At 47.0% G+C, this 12,568-nt stretch overlaps 1 protein-coding gene across 4 annotated transcripts; it reads left to right on the top strand.

Annotated features, from left to right (window-relative positions):
- The first annotated feature begins 347 nt into the window (after positions 1-347).
- LOC123096378 (receptor kinase-like protein Xa21) lies at positions 348-12,014 on the top strand. Of its 4 annotated transcripts, XM_044518107.1 has the most exons (6): positions 348-640; positions 1,240-1,390; positions 2,018-2,066; positions 2,155-4,858; positions 4,961-5,332; positions 11,667-12,014. In XM_044518107.1, the coding sequence occupies exons 4-5, from the start codon at positions 2,182-2,184 to the stop codon at positions 5,329-5,331; spliced, it is 3,048 nt and encodes a 1,015-aa protein (XP_044374042.1). In that variant the 5' UTR covers positions 348-640; positions 1,240-1,390; positions 2,018-2,066; positions 2,155-2,181; the 3' UTR covers position 5,332; positions 11,667-12,014. The 4 variants fall into 4 exon arrangements, with proteins under 4 accessions (XP_044374042.1, XP_044374043.1, XP_044374041.1 ...); XM_044518108.1 differs by lacking the exon at positions 1,240-1,390; XM_044518106.1 differs by having other exon boundaries at positions 348-1,390.
- The last annotated feature ends 554 nt before the right edge of the window (positions 12,015-12,568 follow it).

The raw sequence follows: 12,568 nt of genomic DNA, 5'->3' as shown, positions 1-12,568 counted from the left end.
TTGACTTTGATGGTTGCTTTATATATAAAGCGGGGCGAAAACCTTTTTTTAAGTTATGGGTGGATTAAAAGTTGGCTCGTCAGTTTGGGGGAAGAAATAGCTGCTCGTGGGTTTTCAAACTCCATGAGCGCACCTAGAAATCAGCCACGTTTCCTTCAGTTTCCTCTCTCCCGTAGTATATCCATCGGAGATTTCAATTCAAATCATTTTAGCTCGAAGATTTCGGTTTCAAGTGTGCTATGGTGACTGACAACGTGGACGTGGGTTCCGGCATCGCAAGGGAAGGGATGTTTTTTTTTTGAGGCAAACAAGGGAAGGGATGTAGCCTTTGACATGTGGGGTCAAGTCTGAAACACGCCATGTCAGTCCGACGGCCTGGCCTGACCTCGTTTCGTTTCCCCTCCTCTCTGCCGCCGTCGTTGCTGGCCTCCTCCGGTTACTGCGCACAGAATCCACCCCCACGTCCGTGATCTCATTCGCGCCGTATCCCGTACGAGCATGGCGGCGGTCTGCAGGGGCCGTGGCGGGGTTGGCGAGGGAGAAGGTGGTGCTCTCACCTCTCACGGAGGAGGGGCAGCACAAATTCGGCCATCTTCTGGATTTCAGTCCGCGCTTGGGGCTCTGTGCTCTGGTCCGCAAGGTGAGGGAGAGGCAAGGAATGGACGACCTTCTGCTAATCTGCTTAGTTTTCCTTTACCGATTTACCTTCAGTGTGAGAGGTTGTTCAGGTAGGAAATCGCCCCTGCTGGTCCCATAGTCAGCAGATCGGATGGTGGTATCATATTCTCGTTTTGGTTGCTGATAGAGACTTGCATTCTAACCTGGCATGGAATTTTCTAGTCATGAATGTGTGAAACAGTGCATCCATGCTTTGTTTGGGTCCAAGGTGGGAACATGTGGTGCTGCAAATCACACTGTCACCCTTGATCCGTGAGCACCAGGGCTGGCACTATGTCCACACCTGCTCGGCCGGCAGCTTGGTCGAGAATTCAGGCCTGCTGCCGCTCTCTCTGTCGTTCCTCATGTCAAGAATCGTCGCGTCCTCATTAAGGATATCCTGATGTCATCGTGTAAACAGAGACAAGCAATATGTGTATGCTGTCACTCTCTCCTTTTTCTTTCGGGGACATGGGTTCGTTGGTCACTAGTGGGTAGTTGTGTAGGGAATTGCATAGTTTAGTTTCTCGAAAAGTATTGGATGTTAAAAGGCTAAAGTTTGATACCTTCTTCCTGAAGTAGATATTGCCATGCCTATAAGTTAAGGGGTAACCAAGCAGCTACTAGTTACTTGTAGCTATGGCAGTTCAGATGACATGATCACGCCGTTTTGGGGGATGTTTGTGCAACCGTCTAACGACGGCAGGATGATGGTGGTGGACATGAACTCAAGGTGCGTTAATCTCTACTAACTTTTGCGTCTTGTAAACAGTCTTGTTTTTAGAGTTCCACCGAATTTTATCCAAGTGTTTTTAGGTGGCTCATTCGAGGAGCTACATGGTGCTTGTTAGTTGATTTAAATAACAACAAGGATGATTCCCACAAACAACTTTGTATGGGTCGTATTTCTCCCTCCACCTTTTTCAACATCTTCCTCACTCCTACCTGTAGTATGATGATTCTGTATGCCCGGATGGTGAAAAAGTATATCTGAAGTAAAAAAATATCATAATCAATCCTAATCACAATTTGGGATGGATCTGAAGAAGGTGCATGTTTTGTATCTCCTTATAACAGGTTATCCGTGACTAAATTTAAAAAATAATAATTTATTGTATAATAATTTTCAGAATTGACCATACACGTAACATATTGGTCCATATGCGATTGGGTTTTCTAGCATCTGCTTCAGTAGTTTAGGCAGCAGGTTCGTGAACCAAAAGCTTTCACATGATTGTAGGACTGTAGGATTCAGATATCTCAAATCTTATCAGATTAGTAAAAGACTATGGTTATTGTGTAAATTTGCGTTGGCTGGAAGTCTGTAATTTCACTTATGTTGTTCTTTACTTACTTGCAGAAAGACAGTAGGCAAGTCCTGAGCGAGGGATTGAAGTATAATTGGTTAGGTAGTACTTGACATGACAAATGATTTTTCGCTAACATCAACTATTGGCTATCTAAAATGCCCTTATTTTTTGTTTCCATGTAATCAAGATCTTCAACAAAGACAGCTAGCCATACATGAAGATTACTACAATCATGCAGTTTATCTTGGGGCTCATTGTTTGCAATGGACATGTCATCATCTGTGGCTCCCTGTATGGAAATGAGACAGACCAATTGTCACTGCTTGAATTCAAGGATGCAATCACCCTCGATCCAAAGCAATCCTTGATGTCCTGGAATGACAGTACCCACTCTTGCAGTTGGGAAGGTGTTCATTGCAGGATGAAGAATCCATACCGTGTCACTTCTCTTAACCTTACAAATCGAGGTTTAGTCGGTCAAATCTCTCCTTCACTTGGAAATCTAACATTCCTAAAACATCTACTCCTACCGACAAATGGGTTTACTGGGACAATTCCTCCATCCCTTGGTCATTTGCATCGCCTTCAAAACCTCTACCTGAGCAATAACACACTGCAAGGGACGATACCTAGTCTGGCAAACTGTTCCAACCTCAAGGCTCTATGGCTGGATAGAAATCAACTAGTTGGGCGAATTCCTGCAGACTTGCCTCCTTACCTTCAAGTGCTGCAACTTCCAGTTAACAATCTGACTGGAACCATCCCTGCTTCTCTTGCCAACATCACAGTGCTAAACCAGTTTAACGTTGCGTTTAATAATATTGAGGGCAACATCCCGAATGAGATTGCAAAGTTACCTGCGCTTCATATTCTGAACGTGGGTAGCAATCAATTGACAGGCATGTTTCAACAGGCCATCTTGAACCTTTCTACTCTTGTTACCCTTAACCTTGGTCCAAATCATTTAAGTGGTGAGGTACCATCCAATCTTGGTAACTCTCTACCCAGTCTCCAAAACTTCGCATTAGCCAATAACTTCTTTCATGGAAAAATCCCATCTTCTTTGATCAACGCATCCCAGATACACATTTTTGATATATCAAAAAATAATTTCACAGGATCGGTGCTTCCGTCCATTGGCAAACTTTCCGAACTCACATGGTTAAACCTTGAGTTCAATAAACTCCAAGCACGTAACAAGCAAGATTGGGAGTTTATGAACAGCTTAACCAATTGTACTAAGCTAAATGCCTTCTCGGTAGAGGGGAATCATCTAGAAGGCCAGATACCAAGTTCATTATCCAACCTTTCCATTCAGCTTCAACATCTATATTTGGGGCGGAATCAATTGGAAGGGGGTTTCCCTTCTGGCATAGCGAACCTTCCGAACATGATTGTTTTAGGAATGAATAGCAATCGATTTACAGGTACCATTCCCCAATGGTTAGGAGCTTTCAAAAATTTGCAAATACTAGGTTTAGCTGATAACATCTTTACAGGGTTTATTCCATCCTCCCTTTCCAATTTATCTCAGTTGGCATATCTCCTTCTAGACTCGAACCAATTTGTTGGCAACATACCTCCAAGCTTTGGAAAGCTTCAAAACCTTGAAATATTGAACATGTCCAGCAACAATCTTCATGGTTTAGTACCAATGGAGATCTTTAGAATTCCAACACTAAGGGAAATTTATTTATCTTTTAACAACTTCGATGGACAACTTCCTACCGACATCGGTAATGCCAAACAACTCACAAACCTAGAACTCTCTACAAATAGACTATCTGGAGATATTCCTAGCACTTTGGGTGAGTGTGCAAGTTTGGAAGATATCAAGTTGGACTGGAATGTTTTCAGTGGAAGCATCCCCACTTCATTAAGCAAAATAAGTAGCCTAAAAGTTCTCAGTGTTTCCCATAATAACATTACTGGATCAATTCCAGTGTCTCTTGGCAACCTACAATATCTTGAGCAACTAGATTTGTCATTCAACCATCTCGAGGGGGAGGTCCCAAAAGAAGGAATCTTCAAGAATGTAACTGCTCTGCGGATCGAAGGAAATCATGGGCTTTGTGGTGGGGCTCTGCAGTTACACTTAATGGCATGTTCTGTTATGCCTTCAAATTCAAGAAATCACAAACTGTTTGCTGTACTCAAAGTGTTAATCCCAATAGCTTGCATGGTCTCACTTGCGATGGTCGTACTTCTCTTATTGTTCTGGAGGGGGAGACATAAGAGAAAATCCATGTCTTCGCCATCACTTGATAGAAGTCTTCCCAAAGTTTCTTTCAGTGATATAGCTAGAGCAACAGAGGGGTTCTCAACGTCCAGCATAATTGGAAGAGGGAGATATGGTACTGTGTATCAAGGAAAACTATTTCAAGATGGAAGTTATGTTGCCATAAAAGTCTTCAACCTGGAGACAAGGGGAGCACCAAATAGCTTCATTGCAGAATGTAATGTCTTAAGAAATGTGCGGCATCGTAATCTGGTTCCCATACTAACTGCATGCTCAAGCATTGATTCTAATGGAAATGATTTCAAAGCTCTAGTATATGAGTTCATGCCTCGTGGAGACTTGCATGGACTACTGTACTCAACTCAAGACTATGAGAGCTCTTTAGATTTGATATATATTACAGTAGCTCAAAGGCTAAGCATTGTTGTGGATATAGCAGATGCACTGGAGTACCTACACCATAACAACCAAGGAACTATTGTTCACTGTGATATGAAGCCTAGCAACATTCTTTTGGATGACAACATGACAGCTCATGTTGGAGATTTCGGTCTTGCAAGGTTTGTAGTTGATTCAACGGTATCATCATCTAATGATTCATACTCAGCCTCTTCAATTGCGATAAATGGAACTATTGGATATGTTGCTCCAGGTAATTCCAGTTTTCATATTTTCGTATTGTATTATTTAAACTGAGAGTAACTTCTGCTCATACTAACACCGGAATTACATTATTGTTGCATGTGAACTACAGAATGTGCAACAGGTGGTCATATTTCGACTGCTAGCGATGTCTACAGCTTTGGAATTGTTCTATTTGAGATATTCTTACGGAAGAGGCCGACAGATGATATGTTCAAAGATGGACTAAACATTGTGAAATTCGTTGAAATGAATTTTCCTGCCAGGATATCAGAAATTATTGAACCTGAAGTACTTCAAGATCAGCCTGAGTTTCCTGAAAAAACTCTAGTGGCCGTGAAGGAAAATGACCTGGACTGTGTAAGTTCAGTGCTAAACATCGGGCTTCGCTGCACCAAGTCATACCCGAACGAGCGCCCCAACATGCAGGAAGTGGCTGCAGGGCTGCATGGAATTAAGGAAGCTTATCTCAGAGGGTACTAAGGTAATCACCATTTTTAGTGTTCTTTTTTTCTTGCGGGAAACCATTTTTAGTGTTCGGTGCTGCAGTGTTATGTATAGTCTACACAAGGTTTTATCACTCACTACATTTTGCAGCACCGTATTTTTGGAGTTTTCAGAGAATCCCTTCTTTTTAGAAACCATAGTTTTAAATACTTTGATGCGTTTGGTATTTGGTGTCAAGAAAAACTGAAGTTTTATATGTTAGATGAACAACAACTAGTATTTCCTGAGGGCCAAAGGCCATTACATATACAGGTATGGTAAAGTGCAGAAAACCCCTTATACAATGGGGATATACCGAAAAGGGACTATACACATCTAACACCCCCCCTCAAACTCATGGTGGATCAACAACACTGAGTTTGGAGAGAAAGAAACCATGCTGCGCTCGAGTCTGTGCCTTCATGAAGAAGTCCGCCAACTGTAACTCAGAGGGCACATAGTGAAGAGCGAGAGTCTGATCCTGCACAGCAGCACGCACAAAGTGGGCATCCACACCGATGTGCTTGGTGAGCTCATGCTTCACCGGGTCACGCGCAATACTGATAGCACCGGTACTGTCTGACAGTAAGGGAGTCGAGGTAGTAGCAGACACACCAAAATCCTCAAGTAACCACCGTAACCAGATCACCTCAGCCGTCAGCATAGCCATGGCTCGCAACTCAGCCTCTGTACTCGAGCGAGAAACTGCAGTCTGTTTCTTTGTCTTCCAGGCAATAAGAGAGCCACCAAGAAAGACACAGTAAGCAGACAGCGAGCGTCGATCAAAGGATCACTAGCCCAAGTAGCATCAGAGTAGGCCTGGAGCTCGAGAGAGCTGGAGCGGGGGAAGAAAAGGCGATGAGAGATCGTGCCACGAAGATATCATAGAACACGGAGGAGATGACTATAGTGGATAGCAGTGGGGCTGAAATAAACTGACTCAGGATGTGGACAGGATAGAAGATGTCAGGACGCGTGACGGCAAGATAGACAAGGCTGCCAACGAGATGACGATAGCGAGTGGGATTAGGAAGAGGGTCACCATCAGAGGCACGAAGCTGAACGTTGAGCTCCATAGGAGTCACAACAGTGCGCTCATCACCGAGAGCGGCACGAGCAAGAAGATCCTGAATATATTTTTCCTGGGAGATGTAGAAGCCATCAGAGGTCGAGGAGATCTCAATCCCAAGAAAGTAGCGAAGTGGACCAAGGTCAGTCATAAGGAACTGGTCGCGAAGGCGAGCCTTAACAAAGGAAATGTAGTCAGAGTCGTCACCAGTGATGATCATGTCATCAACGTAGAGAAGGAGAAGAGTCCGACCACGAGGAGACGTGTGAACAAACAACGCCGGATCATGGTCACTGGGCAGGAAGCCAGCAGCAGTCACCATAGAAGCGAAGCGCTCGAACCAGGCACGAGGGGCCTGTTTGAGACCATAGAGGGAGCGATGAAGTCTACAGACCATACCATCAGGAGCATAATACCCCGGTGGTGGCTGCATATACACCTCCTCACGCAACTCGCCGTTGAGAAAGGCGTTCTGGACATCAAGTTGAGAGATAGACCAATGACGAACAGAAGCCACAGCAAGGAGAGTGCGGACAGTGGTCATGTGGGCAACAGGAGCGAATGTCTCATCATAATCGCGTCCCTGCTCCTGCTGAAAACCACGGACCACAAGACGAGCTTTGTAGTGCTCAATAGAACCATCGGAGCGAGTCTTAATCTTGTAGACCCACTTGCAGGTGATGGGACGAACACCGGAAGGGAGGGAAACCAGATCCCATGTGCTAGAGCGGTCAAGAGCAGCAAGTTCTTTGGCCATCGCAAGCTGCCATTCAGGCTGAGTCATGGCAGTCCGATAGGAAGTGGGCTCAGCAATAACAGAGAGACCGTACCGATCAGGAGAATAGCGATCAGGAGGGGGGCGAGGCCGAGCACGGAGGTTATGAACTGTGGGAGACGTGAAGGGAGGTGCACCAGAGGTGGAAGGCGCATCAGGGGAAGCATCCTCGGTACGAGGGCGTCGAGTATAGTGGAGAGGAAATGGTGAGAGAGGGCGATGAACTGGAGAGGATGGTGGAGAGGTGGAGGAGGAGGATGGGGAAGGTGGTGTCGGTGGTGAATGAGACTGAGTGAGAGGTGCTGGAGGAAGAGGTGACACATGAGGCACATAGCAGGGTATATCAGGAAGGAGAAGAAAAGAAATATCGTCCACAGAGAAGCACGAGGAAGAAGGACGTGGGTAGTAAGAGCGAGACTCGTCAAAGGTCACGTCACGCGAGATGCGCAATCGACGACCAACAGGATCCCAACAACGATAGCCCTTGTGCTCATCACTGTAGCCAAGGAAAACACACTCAACCGACTAAGCAGTCAGTTTGGTGCGTTCGCGGGGGGCAAGAAGGACATAGCACACACATCCAAACATACGAAGCGCTGAGTAGTCAGGAGAACGACCAGTGAGACACTCTAAAGGAATACCACCCTGCAGGGCAGTCGATGGCTGAATGTTGATGAGATAGGTGGATGCAGAAACAACCTCAGCCCAAAAATGGGGTGGAAGAGAAGCAGCAATCATCAGCGCACGAGACGTCTCAAGCAGATGACGATGCTTACGTTCTGCAACGCCATTCTGAGCATGAGCACCAGGACATGAGAACTGGGCAAGAGTACCCTGTTCCGCGAGAAAACCACGCAACAGCTGGGAGATAAACTCGCCAGCAGAGTCAGCACGAAAAGTGCGAATAGGCGTGGAAAACTGGGTGTGAACCATAGCAGCAAATCGTTTATATATAGAGAGAACCTCGCTACGAGATTTCATGAAGTAAAGCCAAGTGTAGCGAGAGAAATCATCAATGAACAAAACATAGTAGCGATGACCACCTTTCGAATCAAAGGGAGCAGGACCCCAGACATCAGAATGAACTAAGTCAAATGGACTCTGAGATACCGACTCACTGGTAGGATAAGGTAGCTGGGTCTGTTTGCCAAGTCTACAACCATTACAATGTAAAGAAACATCTCCAGATACAGACCCCAAGAGGCCCTGACGCACTAATGATGACAAGCGAGAGCCACAGATGTTACCAAGACGATGATGCCACTGCTGGAAAGATGCAGACGAGGAGGCAGTAAGAGCATGAGAGCTGGCAGAAGTGGTGGCAGCGGAAGGAACACAAAGCCAGTCAACCTCCCAAAGGCCCTCTGACTCACGGCGCCGGGGGCCAGCACCAACCAAAGCCTTGGTGCGACGATCCTGAATGGAGCAAGAGTTGGTATCAAGAATGACACGACAACCAGAATCAGTAAGTTGGGCAGCGGAAAAAAGATTCATGATAAGGCGAAGAACATGTGAAACACCAGGAACAGAAAAGGACGGAGTGGAAAGAATGCCACGACTAGCAACAGGAAGAGATGTGCCATCGGCAGTAAGAACATTAATAGGAGTATCAAGAGGTCGAAGAGAAGACAAAGCTGACGAATCAGAAGACATGTGAAAGGAAGCTCCAGAATCCAAAACCCACGAAGATGTACCTGACGGTGTAGGTGCCGGAGGTGATGGAGGGGTTGTTGCAGTCACAGCAACAACGGAACCGGTCGACGAAGAGCCTGAGGAAGCCAAGAGACGCTTGAGCCTCACAATGTCCTGGTCAGTGAGTGACGGAGTCGAGGAACAGCCAGGAGTCCCACTAGAAGAGGAGCGCCTCTGGTCTCGCTTCTTCTCACGGCAATCAGAGTCTGGGTGACCTGGCCGAGAGCAGTAGCCACAGAAGGTGTCATGGCGCGACTGGCCCCTCTCAGCATAAGAAGGGCGACCCACCCCCCTGAAGGTGTAGGTAGGAGCGGTGGAGCGGTGAGCCGAGCAGACACAGGAGCCCGAGCAGCCAACACAGACGGAACCACCAGCAACCCGGCAGAGCGAAGGCGGGTCTCCTCAGCACGAAGCTCGGCAAGCACCTCCGAGATAGGAACACGACCACGAGCAAGCAAGTGAGCACGTCGGGGCTCAAACTCAGAGCGGAGACGTGATAGGAACTCATGAACCCTCTGAAACTCCAGGTCAGACCTCGTAGTCTGACAGCAACGGCAAGTTCCACAAACAACTGTCCGCAGAGAGTCAAGCTGACGCCAGATGGCAGAGCACTGTGAGTAGAACTCATCAACAGAAGAGTCACCCTGCTGAAGAGCATGCTCCTGACGCACCACAGATAGGTATAGAGCATCTCCAGAGGGTTGATAGCGCTGACAAAGATAAGACCACATCGCTGCAACAGTGTCGAGGCCCATGAACTCCGAAGCAAACTGAGGGAGGACACTCGCGGTGAGAACAACAGCAGCTCGAGCATCATCATTGCATCACTGAGTGTAAGCAGACAGATCATCCCGATAGAAGGAAAGAGCATCAGAATAGGTGGATACCTGCTGATCATAAGCATCAACTGCAGCATCATCAAGTGCCTTGGCTGCATCCCGATCAGCCTGAGAAGCATCAGCAGCAAGCACTGGCGGGACCGGCGGGGTAGGAGCCACCGGAGCAACAGGGCAGGGCGGACAGGGTACCTCGCCAGAGAGAACGCCCCACAGCAGAAGGCCGCGCATGTGAATACACATGAAACCCACAAACTCAGCATAGTTGGTGCCATCGAAGATCACCGAGCACTGAGGGACAGCGACATAGCCCGAAGAAGACATGAGAAAGGCTCCCGACTGCTATTCGCTTCGCTTTTTTTTTGGTCAACGGACCCCCGACTCGATCTGGATCAAGGGTATCGCTCGAATCAGGCAGCAAGCGAGGCCACAGAGAGCACCCACGGCCAGGGAAATAGAGGGCGGAGACACGAACCCCCAACGCGAACTGGATCGAGAGGATGCTCGAAGTAGGGAGTCGGAGGAGGACCGGTGCTGGACCGGGCGACGGCGGCGGCCGGACTAGGCAGCGGCGGCGGCCGGCCGAACGGGGCAGTGGCAGCGGCCAAGGGGAGATGGAACGGAGGCGGTGGAGGCGCTGGCCTTGAGCTGACAAGGAGAAGCAGAGGAAGCCGGCCTCCCGCACGAATCTGCCCGAGAAGCAGAGAAGCCTCGGGCTGCAGCCAAATCGAGCACGAGAGCACCTGCTCGAGAGGAGACGAACAGCGGGACGCTGGTCCTGACGAGGACGAGGCGAAGAAGACGACAGCCGGAGACTAGAGATGGAGCCTAGCGGCGATGAGGATGGAGCACGCACGGAGTTGCATCGTGCGGGGGAGAGGCTAACCTAGCATCTGATACCATGTTAGATGAACAACAACTAGTATTTCCTGAGGGCCAAAGGCCATTACATATACAGGTATGGTAAAGTGCAGAAAACCCCTTATACAATGGGGATATACCGAAAAGGGACTATACACATCTAAAATTATAAACCGTAGTATTCCTGAAACCGTGGTTTTTCTGCTATATTTCAAAAAGAGGCCCTGGCCTCTTTTTTCTAAACCGAGAAATGCGAGCGCCTCCTTGTTGCTCCCCTGCTATTGTTTCTAGCGAGTCCATCCATCTTCTTCCGGCCGCCATGTCACCTGCAAACCCATTAGCATAATTTTTTGGAGTGAGGTATCAGGTATCCAATCAGTAAGTAGATTGGTTTTTCTAGGAGAGACACCCGGTCAATCGGGCCCATCAGGCATTAGCAAATTCCATGCGCGCATAGTGCGGTACGATCAATCGCTTCCGCAACTTTCCAGGTCAGCGATCAGCTATCCATACGCAGCTGCTGGATTTCCTCTTCCCACCGGAGCCCTCAATCATCGCGTGCACACATACTTCACATCCTTCGTAGAAATGCAGGAGGTAGGGTACACTTCCTTCACATCCTTTGTAGAAGTGCAGGAGGCAGGGAGAGACATAGAAGGGATAGCTGTAGACTGCTACGGATCCTAACATCTAGATGAGGATGTGTTGACATCGTGCATGGCGAGGATGCATGCAGCCAGTGGCTGTTACCACACGCTGATTAATCGGGTCATGTAGCTCGTTAGGTGTAGCTGAGTTAGGTCTAGTTGTCATCCATGCGTATCTGTCGGTCAAAATTACGGCAAGACAATGCCGGCCAAGTGTATGCCGGCCAAACACTTGGGTAGCATTACCAAAACTGTTAAAAATGACAGTTTTGAAAAATCGAAGTATTCATTTCCTGCGCGTTGGAATACCTAAGTTCTGGAGTACTGTGGTTTTAAAAAAACTGTGCTACCAAACCAGGCCTGTATTTGCCATTCTTTTCCAAATAGGAAACACTACTCTTGTAACTGGCGTGAGTACATAAGCTGCGATGTGATGTTGCGTTTGCTGGCAGGTGCGTTCTTGGAAAATGAATATTGGGAGTAAATCACAACGTGCTGGGTGAGCAACACGCTCTGCTTGTGCTGCTCCTCAACACAGAGCCAACCTTTATTAGTAGTTTGAATTAAGGCTACATGGTCGGCATGTTGCTAGTACTATGTAATATTACCTCCGTCCCGAATTACTTGTCTTAAATTTGTCTAGATAGGAAGTATGATGTAGTAGTACGCCCGGGCAAGTATTGTAGAGCTGGCAACTATTTCTTACAGCCTAAATCTACATTCCATATCTGTTTTCTTGATTTATATTTGTACCAAGTTTGTTGTTCGAACATTTCATAAATTGAAGGTTTGAGGTCGAATTCCTCATCTTATACATTATTTTGTTATAAAGCAGTGAATTATCCAAATTCCCTGTGTAATCCAATTTGGAGTTGGTTCACACTTCACTTGCACCAAGTCTGATGCTTGTTAACAAATCTCGATTAGCTGTGATTGTTTGATTTTCGGTAGATCGACGTGTGCCTCTAATACCTAACCTCGTTGATGATAACAAGGCCGATTGGCCGGTAGTGACAACTAGAGTTCACACAAGTAGAGCAAGAGGAGGAAGAAGAAGAGAGAAAGACAATGAGGAGCAAAAAAATGGACAATTAAACCCATCAAGGGGAAAGAAGGGGCGACACGAGGAGCAAAAAAATGGACAATTAGATGGAGATGAGGTTTCTTAGAAAGGTTTTCATTGTTCTTTTAGATGGGGTGAGAGTTTTTTTAGATGAAGGTGAGGAAATGTTTTTTTAGATGGACATGATTTTTTTTCTTTTTTCCTAAGATAAAGCTGGTGGAAACGAGCGCACAACTTCATCTCAAAAGTGTGCAACGCACGCTTGAATTACTAGTTCAGATGTTCAACGAG

Source organism: Triticum aestivum, chromosome 4D, assembly GCF_018294505.1.
Source record: "Triticum aestivum cultivar Chinese Spring chromosome 4D, IWGSC CS RefSeq v2.1, whole genome shotgun sequence".
In the NCBI taxonomy this organism is placed as follows: domain Eukaryota; kingdom Viridiplantae; phylum Streptophyta; class Magnoliopsida; order Poales; family Poaceae; genus Triticum; species Triticum aestivum.
This window is presented reverse-complemented; position numbering and strand designations above follow the sequence as displayed.

What these genes read in the sequence shown, in the direction of transcription:
- LOC123096378 (XM_044518108.1), top strand. Translation starts at nt 2,182, where the DNA reads ATGAAGATTACTACAATCATGCAGTTTATCTTGGGGCTCATTGTTTGC. An exon ending in TATTGGATATGTTGCTCCAG is followed by an intron (nt 4,859 to 4,960) that starts GTAATTCCAGTT and finishes TGTGAACTACAG; the next exon opens with AATGTGCAACAGGTGGTCAT.